The following is a 12913-nucleotide window of genomic DNA, read 5'->3' as shown; positions in this document are numbered from 1 at the left end:
TGAGTATTTGAGAGTTTTATTCTTATTTCAGTCATATTCTGCATGTATGTTAGGCTTAACTAGTCTTCGAGACAAGGTGCCATCACGACATCCTACAGAGGAAAACTGGGGTCGTGACAAAACGCGTGGGCAGACTTCAATTTATTTCGGGTTTTGGCTCATTTCTCCACTTCTCTCATGGCTTGGGCGATTTTTGGAGCTCTTCAAGGGGAGATTTCCATCATCTATGACAAGGTAAGTAATTCTCACATATTATAAATTAATTACATGCATTCTACAAGGATTTAAACTGTCTCGACCCAATTTTTCCTATAGGCCGTGATGGCGCCCAACGTTGCTGCTAGGCAAGCCAACAGTGAACTAGCCATATATTTATTCCTTTTATTAATTTCAAAGTAGTTGATTTTTTTTATTCAGTAAATGAGAAGTAGAAGAATTTAATAAGGTAAAGTGTAAACTAATAAAAGTGCAAATACAATGAAATAAATATCCAAGAGCCATAAAGTGTCTACTGGTATGTTTCCAAGATCTGGTGTCACAAGTGTATGAGCATCTAGTATAATATACAAAACATTAGGCTATTGTCTGAAAGAGAGTAGACAGAAAGTAAATACAAAAGAGAGAGAGACCGCGGTGCTGCAGAAAGGACTCAGAGAGCACCTCACCACTATGCCTTAGGATAACAGGGTTGCACACTGGGACGACTACCAAATGCACTTGCCTAAGATCCTGCACGATTACAGAAGTGTAGCGTGAGTACATAAACAACATGTACTCAGTAAGTATCTAGTCTAAACTAGAAGAAGTAGTGACGATCGATACTTACTGCGGCCAATAATAAAAATACAAAAATTCTAAATAGGCACGAAATAAGTGAATAATAATGATAACACAATAGCGAGCAGTGAATAAATAATTCCTTAACTGATAGTAAGTTCCACAATCTCCAAATCAATTTTGGTCATTAAACAAATTATAACTGCTCAAGCCATAAAATAATATCAAGTGTAAATGGGTTTCGAGTATTACAACGCACGATTTATGCCGAGGTCGTGCGGCTTGATCCAAAAATACTGTGTGATAAGGTACTTAGTGATGGTGTTGCCTAGCGACCACATACATGTTGGCCGACATCACGACAACCACTTTAATCGGGTACCCTGCCATAATGGAAGCGACTAGAACTGCCCGCTGGATAGGGAGGTTTGTTTCATTCTGGCACGGGTCTAGTCGGCTGCATACGAAGGTTTGCCATCCCTTCGCCTAGAAGTTTAGGGTGTTCCGCTAAATAGGAACCCCTGCTATGATCCATGGTGGTGGTGGCCCCGGAGCTGCAAGAATCTCAGCTATCCATGGGCGGGATGTATCTCCCCTTGCTAGCTTTTCCAAGTACTGCACAAGCTCAATGTCCTCAAACCCCAAGTAGGTGTTCAGTGTGTTCTGGTCAAATATCACCTTCAGATTCCTCACTTTGGTCACTTTGGTCCCTTCCTTTATATGGGCCACATTGGCATAGAATTCACGGACCAGATACTCCTTGGAATCCACTACACTCTGGGTGAACCACATCCACCCCTTCCACTCTCGAAATTATCTCAAGACCTCTAGATTATACTTTTCAATATCTCAAGACCTCTGGATTATACTTTTCAATGTCTTTCAATTGGGACTGTCGCTCAAAAGTGAGCGATCTCACCGGCCACCACTCTCGGAAGCTAGTGAAGGCAGCTAGACTGACGAACACGTCCTCCTAAACCTCTTTCTTCTTTAACCTCTCAAGGCCGGCAACTATAGTATCACCCATTCGGCCATCATCTGGAATATCATGAACTAAAGTCGATGGTGCCTCAAGGACATGTGTAGAGGAAGGCTCTCAAACCTCACTAGCACTCTCTGAACCCTCGGGGTGCTTTGAGATGTGGAAGGCTCGTCCCGTAATTGATACCTTCCTGGAGGCTTTGATTGGACAGCTGGCTGTTCATCAACCGAGTTGCCCTCCGATGCTCCCCAGCAACGGTGCCAAAAATTGATCTCGTCCAAATTCACACCTCAAATACAAGCTATGAAACGGTCGATTGCAATAGTAATACCCAACAAGGAGTGGGGGTCAATTTTCCACAGGGAGCTATGAGTGGGAGTTAGTAGTATATATTGTAGTATGGGCTTGAACTATCTCAGTTTACTCTTCCACAAATTTGGGTTGTTTCTAGGTCTAATTTAAACTAAGATTCCAAGATTAAGAAATGAAACTAAGAAATTGTTTTTGTTGTTTTTCAAGTTTTGTAAAAAGCCTAGGGATATGATCATCACCTTGGTGTTTGCCTAATGGGATATAAGCCTTAATGCTTATTTTGTTGATCAGGGTGTATTATAGCTATCAATACTTATTTACCCACTCAAAACCTCTCGATCAGAGAGTGATTTTATCCAATTGGCTTTCTCAAGTCCAAATGGGTATTTGCACAAAACGGTTGATAATAGCTCAATTCGGGTTATTACTATCTCTAGGTTGAACCCTTTAATTGGGATTATCTATCTTTCGATTAACCCAATTTCTTGTTAGCCAAGTTTTCTTAGACTAAGTCTCTCTTTCTCAAGTAGAGACTAAGTCAAATGGGCATGAACTAATGTTTGCAACCATTAATTTCACAAATTACAGGATGAACAAGGCTAAATAATAAACACCCAACCATAAACAAGTACTAAATCAAACACCCACAAGGTTTACACACCCACAAGGTTCTATATGCTATTTTTGTGCGTCTCGGTTCCTATTTTCTAAGGAAAGTCTGCATTAGTGCTGGAGTTAGGTAATTCCTTCCAGAGTTCGTTTTCCTTTGGTGTCGCATTCTAATTGGTAGCCTATTGGCACGTTGTGGCATCATATGAAACTTTTGATTATGTCCGGGGTGGCTTATTGCCTGAGCGGTTCGTACCGGGTGAGATGGAATCGTTAGATTCAGGATCAGTGCAATCTGACTATATGGAATATATTAAGGAGCAAAGATCACGATTTGGTTCAGAATATGGTAATGTTTATTGTCAGAAGTATAGACTCAATGATTGGTTGACTCGGCAGTTGATTATGAGTTTCTGCACATCTCTTCCGTTGTGGCGGTATTGTAAGAGTTAGGGTGAGACCGGTGTATGTCATGGGGTGCAATGGGAGCATCAGATTCGTGGAATTTCGACTAAGTTGATCAGAGAATGTTATTGTGGTCCGGTGAGTAAAATGATGCAAGGTGTGAATTCAGCAAGTTATGCAGTCATGTTTGGGTACAACGTGTGGTGATTGATATGGTGATCTTATGTTGGAAACAGGTCGGGCATAGAATTCCGGATGTTGGAATTGGGCTCTAAGGCTTATTTGCTTGAACAAAAGGGAAATATCTTCAGAAATGATCGAGCTAATGTGCTCAGTTGAGCTGTGGTAGCACGGGAAGGTGCATGAGAAGTTAAACAGTGATTTCAGACTACTTCAGTGTAGTTCTCAGCACGTTCGAGGATGAACGTATGTTTAAGTGGGAGAGAATGTAACGACCCGACCGGTCATTTTGAGTTCTAGCGCTCCATTCAGCAGCCTGAGGCCATGAGGAGCTTCATTTCAAGTATTATGACTTGTACGCGTGGTCGGAATTGAATTTCGGGAAGTCCAGAGTTAATTTGGGAAGAGAATTCTCATTTCGGAAGCTTAAAGTTGAAAGAATGAACAAGGATTGGAATTTTGAGTAAACGACCTCGGAATCGGGATCTGAAGGTTCCAGCAGGTTCGTATGATGATTTCGGACTTGGGCGTATGCCCGGTTCGGGTTCTGGATAACCCGGGAGCGTTTTGGCGCCTATTGTGGAAGTTAGCATTTTAGAAGGAATTTCATAAGTTTGGCTTGAAGTGCATTTCAATGTTATCAATGTCCGTTTGGGATTCCGAGACTGTGAATAGCTCCGTATATGATTCTGGAGTTGGGAGCGCGATCGGAAGTGAATTCGGAGGTCCGTAGGTCATCTTGGAGCCACTTGGCTAAATATAGAAATTTGAAGGTTTTTGAGAAGTTTGACCGGAAGTGGACGTTTTGATATAGGGGTCGGAATCCGATTCTGAAAGTTGCAGTAGGTCCGTAATGTCAAATATGACTTGTGCGCAAAGTTTGAGGTCAATCGGACGTGATTTGATGGGTTTAAGAATCGAAAGTAGAAGTTGGAAGTTATAAAGTTCATAAAGCTTGGATTGGGGGTTGATTCACGATTTTAGCGTTGTTTGATGCGATTTTAGGCCTCGAGCAAGTCCGTAATGTGTTTTGGGACTGGTTGGTGTGGTTGGTTGAGGTCCCGGGGGCCTCGGGTGGATTCCGGATGGTTAACGGATCGAAATCGAAATTTGGAAGAGAGCTGAAGGCATCTGGTTGCTAGTGTTTCCGCTTCTGCGGTTGGGTAGCCGCAGAAGCGACCCCGCAGAAGCGTAAAGGGAGCCGCAGAAGCGGTTTATGGTCGAAGGCTCGTGGTCCGCAGATGCGGTCAAGGTTCCGCAGAAGCGGGACCGCATCTGCGGATGGTGGATCGCAGAGGCGAGAATAGGAAACCTAGGGAGGACTGCAGATGCGGTCAGAGTTCCGCAGAAGCGGGACCGCATCTGCGGATATTATACCGCAGAAGCGGAAAAGGGCTAGGTCAGGGGAAGCCGCAGAAGCGGCGGATTTTCCGCAAAAGCGGGACCGCTGATGCGGTATTGCTTCAGCAGAAGCGGAAATACCTGGAGGCAGTAGGATGTTTAAAAATCGGGAGTTGGCTATTTTTCTCACATTTTTCATGGCTTTGGGGATTTTTAGGGAGCTTCAAGAGGGGATTTTCGTCATCAATGTTAAGGTAAGCTATCCCCACCTATTTTGAGTTAAATACATAAACTATGTAGGGATTTGAGCATTGAAATTAGTATAATTTGAGGTTTTGGTGGAAAACCTAGAAGATTAGCAACCTTAGAATTTTTACCACGAATTTGAGCATGGAATTAGAAGTAAATTATATATTTGAGTTCCTAAGGTCATGGGTAATATTTATCTTCGAAAAATTTCGGATTCCGGGCACGTGGGCTCGAGGGCGTTTTAGTCAACTTTTCGATCGGAGTTAGGAATTTCTATAAATTAGATTGTAATGAATAATCTAGCATATATTAATGGATTTGCGTAACCGTTGGCTAGTTTTGGAGCGTGGTGCATTAATTAGAGTCTTCGGAAGGGCGTGAAATGCCGGTTATGGATCTTCGGAGCGAGGTGAGTCTCCTTTCTAACCTTGTAAGAGGGAATTGTCCCCATAGGTGAATATAATTGATTATGTGCTCCTATTTGCGGGGGCTACGTACGCACGAGGTGACGAGAGTCCGTGCGTAGCTACTATTATGCTATTGTCCGGGTAGTTAGGACCCACAGCATGTTATACTTGGATTAAGTATGAACCCATTGATAGATTGAATTGCTTAAGTTACCTTGGATTAGTAAATGAACTTAAAAAGAGATTAAACATCATTTTCCTGAATTGTTAAGAAGAGAAATTGTTTTATTTGGATAAATATTCCCGATAAGTTCTTATTTGACTGATTGAGCATGTATCTCTATGTGTACCTGCGTCGCATGCATGATTCACGAGCAGCGTATGTGTTTATTTATGGAACGGGCCGAACGCCTCGGCAGATTAAATAGATGCATCTATAGGCGCGTCGTCGACCCTCGGCAAATGCACAGTTTATTTCTGTTGGATCGGACCGTCGTCTCGGTGTGATTTGCGCATGTTATATTGTTACTTGAGAACTGAAAATGTGAAATTTGTCCTTCGTAGCTTGATAAAATTGATAAGATAATAAAGAGTAAACCTTGAAAATCCTTGATTATTTGTTGAAGGTGTTTATCTGTTTTCCGGCTTCGTGAATTAGAACTGCTATATAAATCCATGATTTCCTCACATTTTTAGTATAATTGTCAAATGACCTCTAATAAGTGTCCAAGTTGACCATCTCGTCTCTACTTATTCGAGATTAGGCGGGATACTCATTGAGTACACGTTGATTACGTACTCATACTATACTTCTGTGCTCTTTTATTGCACAGGTATATTCATCTCTAGCAGCCACTGGGCGTAGCAGCGCGGATGATTTGGGGGCTAGGTGAGTTGCATTATTCGAGGCGGCCCGCAGCTAGTATAGCCCTCTTCAGTACATTGTATTTATTTCCTGTCCATTGTATTCCGGACGGATGTTGTATTTTATTTCCTTATCAGTAGATGCTCATGCACTTGTGATACCGGGTTCTGGGAAGGTTTGAAGTATTGTATTTACTGCTTATCATTTAAATTTGATTTGAGACTATATTCTTCAATATTGCTAAACTTGAAGGAAAATCATAGATTTCAGAAGTATTAAAACGAGAATTTGATTAAGTAACTTGGTTGGCTTGCCTGACAGCAGTGTCCGGCGCTACCACGACTCTTAGTGGATTTTGGGTCGTGACACATTTTAAAAAACATTGTCAAGAAATGAGCCTAAACTTAGAAAAATCCATGGCCGTTCACGTTGTACACTACCACACGAATTCAACTCCTGAAATAAATGACAAGACTACTTAAAGAACACAACTAAATTGTTTCACCATATGTCAGAGTACATGCTAATTTATTAAAATAGCTCTAACATGTGTACACTTACTTTTTATATAAAAGATACAATAGGAAAAACTCAAGAATCTTTATATTGACAGTGTATGTCCTAAAGACACGATGTCTAACTTAGTAAAATACACCCAAAGGAACAAGGAATTGCATTTTGTCACGCCGTCGGAAAAACAGACTTTGATAAGAAGAAAACTTTAAGGCATGAGTTCTAAGAAAAACTGAATACCAAATCCATCCTATAATAGAGGCTTCTAGGAAACTAGAATACCAAATTACCCTTTCGTTTCTATATAATAAAAATAGATATATCTTGGATTAAAACAGAAAATAGAAATATGGCAGAATAGAATAATTTTTATGAGCATCTCAATATTTATGGAAAGAAACATTCATAGACGAAGAGGTTCCAGCAAACCAATGCAATTGCAAATCAATCTAGGCATCAAGATTATTTAAGATACACTTTAGACATAAATTCTAAAACAGACAACTCTATAGTCATATTTGAAGGAGAAACAAAACATTTTTAATGATGGCATGCTATTCAATATTCTCAACAGAAACAAATCTACAAACATAAACAATATTTTTTAATACAAAAATTCTAACACATGATTTCTAAAATACAGTATTTTAACAACAAAAAATTAAACAAGTTGGAGTAGAATTTACCTTTTTGCGGGGCAGTGAACTGGGCTTGCAAGGTCGTCTCAGATCTACCACTCCTTAGTTGTTGAGAATGTATAGTGAAGACTAAATATTAAGAAGTTTTCCACAGATTGTAAGGCTTGAGATTAAAAGAAAAGCAGTGTATTATATGAACTGAGTTTTTTTTTTGTTGTTTTATGTTTTTGGATTCCAAGCTTTTAAGCTTCCCCTTCGGCTGAGATTTAAAAAGGTATTTATAGGAGATGAAGAGCTAGGGTTTCGTGTTCTCTTTGGGCGGGATTGTCAATTTTCAGGTTTTGAATCTCGTCCAAAGGGACGTTTAAATTTTGAACGTTGAAGAACATGCTCGGGCAAAGAACTCAGAAGAAACGCCAAAAAAGAGCAGAGGATTTTGCACTGAAATGGTAAAAGAAGAAATCAGTGACAAAAGTAGAGTTTACCTCTATGACAAAAGGCTGAAACCACAGCAACCTTTGCATGGAAATGGCGGAACCAATCTGATTTCAGGAAATAGAAGTCTGGAACCTTGTCAAAAAGGGAAGACGCCCAGCTGTAAAGAGATTTTAGGAACCCTAGTATTGTATCTCTATAGTAGTGAGTTAATTCGTTTGGATTGTTAGATAGGATAGATTTTGAATAGGTGTATGTGGAATACTAAGAGAACTTGGGCTATATTAAAATTCGGCCGAGTAGATTTGGTCTTGGAAATAAAGGTCTTTTGGGCTGAGCTTAAATGGTTCTCTTAATTTGGACTTAAAATGGTCCTTTATTTCTTCTAAAGCTTCTAAGTGTGTTCAAATACTTGATCTTTAAAACAAATTATATAATATCAATAGTAGTAGTAATAATAATAATTAATGATTAATAATAACAATAATACTAATAATATTATTATTTAGCAGCAATAGTAGTAGTAGTAGTTAAAAAAAATAATATAGTAAATAATAATAGTAATAACAATTTAACAATAATAATAATAATAATAAAAGAAAAATGGTACTAAAAATAAAAGTATTTGATGTATTAATGACGTAGAAGCTCAAGAAAATTAATTGAAAGAAATGACGGAAAAAATTGGATGTCAACAGTACTCACTATGATAGCAATATCTGTAGCCCTTCAATTAGAAAGAAAACTAGTCTGGTTTAGATCAATGATAGAAGACAAAATAGGCTTGATTCTATTGACGATGATTGTTTTATACATTGTATTACAAAGACTTATAAATCTAAAATGCTCGAGCATGGTTGCATTATCACATTTGAGAATAAGACATATAAAGGTGGAATTGATCTAAGGGATCATTTTATAAGTTGAGAAGATAAACTGGCAGAATGCATTAACATGATCTTTGAGAATTTTCCAATACTTTTAATAGAAAAAATGATGAAGTCCATCAGGCTCAAGTGCCTTTATAGGCTTGAAGGAGTCAATTGCTTGCTTGATCTCACTCTTCCTAAAGGGTGCATCAAGAATGGACTTTGGTGCTTCACTAATAATATGGTCAGACCCTAGATTAGTGTTTGGTTAATTATTAGAGTGATGATCAGTAATGAAGAGATCCTTGAAATAGGTAAAGATGGTATGTTTTATAGCATCACTATCCTGAATTAAATTATTCACATTATTTGTCAAAGTTAAACTTCTATTCCTTCTCCTTCTATTCAGGGTTGAAGTGTGGAAATCTTCTTGACTTTAACTTCCAGAAATCTTCTTCATTTTCTAGGGCTGTATCGTACTCTGCTTGGAGCTTGACCCAAGTTCTTGAAGGAAATTACTGAAGAGATTGCTAGTAGGTCTCTGAATGCCAGTTATTCCGACAATGCGCTATTTTTTTCTATGAAAAATGTTTCCAAAGACTTTTCTATTCCAAGTTATAATAGTAGATTGAATAGACTTGGTGGCCTATGCTAAGCTGGTCCCATTTATAAAACAGCCCTGAACTAGAGATGGGAAATCTTGGCGGTTGCACCATATGATTTCAAACTTCAATTGTCTGCTACCATTGTTAACACTATCCTTCTCTAGATTAACAACTAGGGCAGTGTTCAGAGTGATTTCTAGGGAGATGCGTTACTGAAGAATCACAATATTTAACTAACCACTCATGAGTTTCAAAACACTTATCTAGCCTTTCTAGTATCAAATCGTTGTTGTTAGAATATCTTTTATTAGTAATGGTGTATTTGCTACCTTTATAACCTAGACCTACAAACTTACATTGAGTTATTGATGCCTAAAAGTGTTAGCTCTAGAACTAGTTACATTGTTTACCCCAAACTTATCTCTAGCCCTAAGGACTTCATTAAAATCACCCCCAACCAGCAAACTACCCAGGAGAGTCTACAATATTAATCAATTTATTTCAAAGGATTCTCCTATGAGCATAATTATTACCGGCATAAATTGCTGAAAAAAGTTAAGGGTCACTAGAAGAGTTCAACTTGACCAGGATTTGGACACCTTGTGGTGTAGTTGACACTTTCTTAATTTTTAGAAAGTCATCCTTCCATACTACTACAATTACACCTGAGCAGCCAACAACAGCAAATTGTACATGACCTGTGAATTTCAACTCCATAATCGATTTTCCTCACTAATACCCAAATCCACCTAAAAACCCTGAACTGATTCAACCACGTGTAAGTAAAAGAATTCTTAACCCACTAAAGGCACTCCAACTCAGAGATATGGGACCCAAAAATATAATAAAATATCCTAATCACCAGTACAAACACTATTTCCTCCACCTAGAACCACACTGAAATAACCTTTTACTTTCTGATAACTTATAACACCTTCTTCAGCAAATGCTGATGCTCACTAATTTCTCACTAAATCATGAATTCTACACAAAAATTGAAGCCAATTTTTCTATTTCAGTCCAGTAGTGACAAAATCTCATCACAACCCTAATTCCATAACTGCACTTGCTAAAATTGAGGTCGATTGAAGAGCTTAAGGTGATCGTTCAAGTTTTTTCGGGTAAATGGGTTGAATCAAAGTTTGAAGAACAGGCGGCTCCACCATCATATTCAACTTCCATAGCTTTCGATGGTCAAAATTTTATCCTTGATTCTCATAGCGTTAACACACCCTTATTTTATTTCCTTCACACTTTTCTTTATGATGTGATTTCTTCTATGGTCTTTATAACACCTTGGTTGTTAGGGGAGGAAGTTGATTGTATGGTGGATAATATAATGGTAGTGGTGTTAAATGGTACTATTTTTCTAAGGCAAGATTGCCAATTTTTTCGGGTTATTATAGAGTGGATGAAGGATAAGGTGGAAGGTGAACTGGTGGTAGAGTTTTTAGCTTAAAAGAACGAGGTGGTTTTTGGAAGGAAGGAGATGGTGTGAAAATTATGTCGTTAGATTAGATCTTATTATAATCTACTAGTTATGGGTGTTTGTGAAAAGTTCGAAAATATGGGATATTTGACGCACAATTATTTTTTGGTGGAAATATGTGGCAGTTCTATATAGCTGTTTATGGTGGAGATGGACTTAAAGTGGTGGAACAAAAAGGATATGAATTGTTCATGGACTATGTATAATAGAGGAGATTGAACCGGTTCAGATTTGTTGGGTGAGTTTTGTTATTAGTGAGGAAAATGGGTTAGGGTGTTTAAAATGTCGTCACGTGTCTACCCATAATGGGACCGTTAAATGGGGGGATAAATATGTTTAAATAAATAATAGTAGGGATAGAAAGCATCTAATAGTATGACGAGCGATACATATAACTAATACTTGATAGTATTCCGTTTTATTTAAAATTATCCATCCTTTCACTTTCTCTAATGTAGTCCTTCCAAACTATCTATGGGTTAATTTATATTTGTTTGTTGTGTAGGTAATAAATGTTTCTAGGAGTAAATATGAAGCATTATATAGACTAGGCAAATTTAAGTACTCAACATGTGTACCCTATGAAAAAAATTGCTCCCTTAACATAGAATTCTCAACCTATTCAGTTGAATATAATAGCACGTTTGACCAAGCTGCAAAAATCAGCTTATTTTGAGAAGTGCTTTTTTTCAAAAGTACCTTTCTTAAAAGTACTTTTTGGTGAGAAGCAGTTTGTGTTTGGCTAATTAGTTTGAAAAGCACTTCTGAGCAGCAATTAGTGTTTGGCCAAGCTTTAAAAAACTGCTTCTAAGTGTATTTTTTCCAAAAGTACTTCTCAAAAAAGTGATTTTGGAGGGAAACTACTTTTTTCTGCTTCTCCAAAACTGCTTCTGCTTCTCCTCAAAAGCACTTTTTTTCCTTCCAAATGCTTGGCCAAACACCTCAATTTTTGGTCAAAAGTGTTTTTAAAAAAAATATATATATATTTTTGGCCAAAAAGAAACTTGGCCAAACAGGCTATAAACCCTATTATCTGTTTTGTTTTTTAAAGCCATAAGAAAAAGATTAAAAAGGGTGGAAAAAATTAAGGAAAAGAAAAAAGGGAAATCAGTTCCAAAAATCCAAATAGTGAATAATCCTTGAAGAAGTGAAACTACTACCTTTCATGGAATTACACGTACTCCGAATCTCCTCTGCATTTCCATTCACTTCCATAACCAAACACAGCCGAATTCTCTCCGAATCCGACTGCCCTATTTCTCTCAATTTTTCTGATATTCCCCAATTTTCACTCAAAGTGGATTCCCAAAAGAGAAACGACGCAGTTTTTGACGACGCAGCATGCGAGGCGGAGCGTCACAGACTCGACGCCGAGGCGCGTAAAGCCATGGCTGAAACCTCAGAAAGAGAGACCCAAGACCAAGAAGACCCGAAAGCTTGGAAATGGGTTATCCGAAAACGGATTTGGGACTTAATGGAAGGCCAAAATATAGCCCAATTCCCAAGGCCCGTTCATCATCGGATACCCAATTTTATTGGAGCTTCAGTTGCTGCTAATAAGGTTCAAAGATTGCATCTTTATGTGTTGTTTGTACAAAACTGAAAAGCGATTATAAATAAAATAATTAAGTGAGTTGTTTAGCTAATTTTATATTTTATTGTTTACTGGCAGTTGAGTGAAATGGAGGAGTTTAAAGGGGCCAAGTGTGTGAAGGTGAATGGATACACCACAAAAGCAAGTCAGGTTTCTCACGCTTGATGGTCGGCTTTCATCAACTTGTCTTTTTTATTTAAAAAAATGTTAAAAGTACCGTATTTTTCTTCTTCTTCTAATGAGATGACGGTTGAATGTTTATGTTTAGATTCATGAATATTTTGCTATAAATGAAGAATGAAAGAGAAAAAAATTTAATATAGCACGACTTTTGCATAGTTCTGTTTTACGACAGATAATGTAGAGTTATGAGCACTGGATCTGGATAAATGCAGTTTGAATTCAAGATTATAATAGAAGTTAGTCAAGGTAGTGTTTAAACATAGTATTTTATATCCAACTTTGAGGTCACGGGTTTAACACGCGGAAACAGCCTTTTGTAGAAATACAAGGTAAGGCTTTCAACAGTGGCAGACCCAGAACTTTATTCAAGCGGGTTCAGACACCTACTGAAGTCCTCGGCCACAATCGATAGTACAAGCGACACTGAGCTAACAAGCGAGTTTACCTTGCTCTTTTTATT

General features: G+C 38.1%; 1 protein-coding gene and 1 long non-coding RNA gene across 2 annotated transcripts; one reads left to right on the top strand and one right to left on the bottom strand.

The window, feature by feature from the left end:
* Window positions 1–458: 458 nt before the first annotated feature.
* LOC109209401 lies at window positions 459–11916 on the bottom strand. The gene is made up of 3 exons (XR_002065345.1): window positions 11837–11916; window positions 7327–7719; window positions 459–729 (listed from the first exon to the last, which is right to left on the bottom strand). It is a non-coding gene; the product is annotated as an uncharacterized LOC109209401 (long non-coding RNA).
* Window positions 11720–12592, top strand: LOC109209399 (5-formyltetrahydrofolate cyclo-ligase-like protein COG0212). The gene is made up of 2 exons (XM_019372659.1): window positions 11720–12237; window positions 12349–12592. The coding sequence occupies exons 1-2, from the start codon at window positions 11842–11844 to the stop codon at window positions 12433–12435; spliced, it is 483 nt and encodes a 160-aa protein (XP_019228204.1). The 5' UTR covers window positions 11720–11841; the 3' UTR covers window positions 12436–12592.
* Window positions 12593–12913: the final 321 nt, after the last annotated feature.

The sequence above is a fragment of the Nicotiana attenuata genome, unplaced genomic scaffold (assembly GCF_001879085.1).
Source record: "Nicotiana attenuata strain UT unplaced genomic scaffold, NIATTr2, whole genome shotgun sequence".
Taxonomy (NCBI): domain Eukaryota; kingdom Viridiplantae; phylum Streptophyta; class Magnoliopsida; order Solanales; family Solanaceae; genus Nicotiana; species Nicotiana attenuata.
This window is presented reverse-complemented; position numbering and strand designations above follow the sequence as displayed.

Excerpts from the sequence above, each read along its gene's own strand:
- LOC109209399 (XM_019372659.1), top strand. The coding sequence starts at position 11,842 with ATGGAATTACACGTACTCCGAATCTCCTCTGCATTTCCATTCACTTCC. Across the intron at positions 12,238-12,348 it reads CTTCAGTTGCTGCTAATAAG|TTGAGTGAAATGGAGGAGTT; the intron begins GTTCAAAGATTG and ends GTTTACTGGCAG.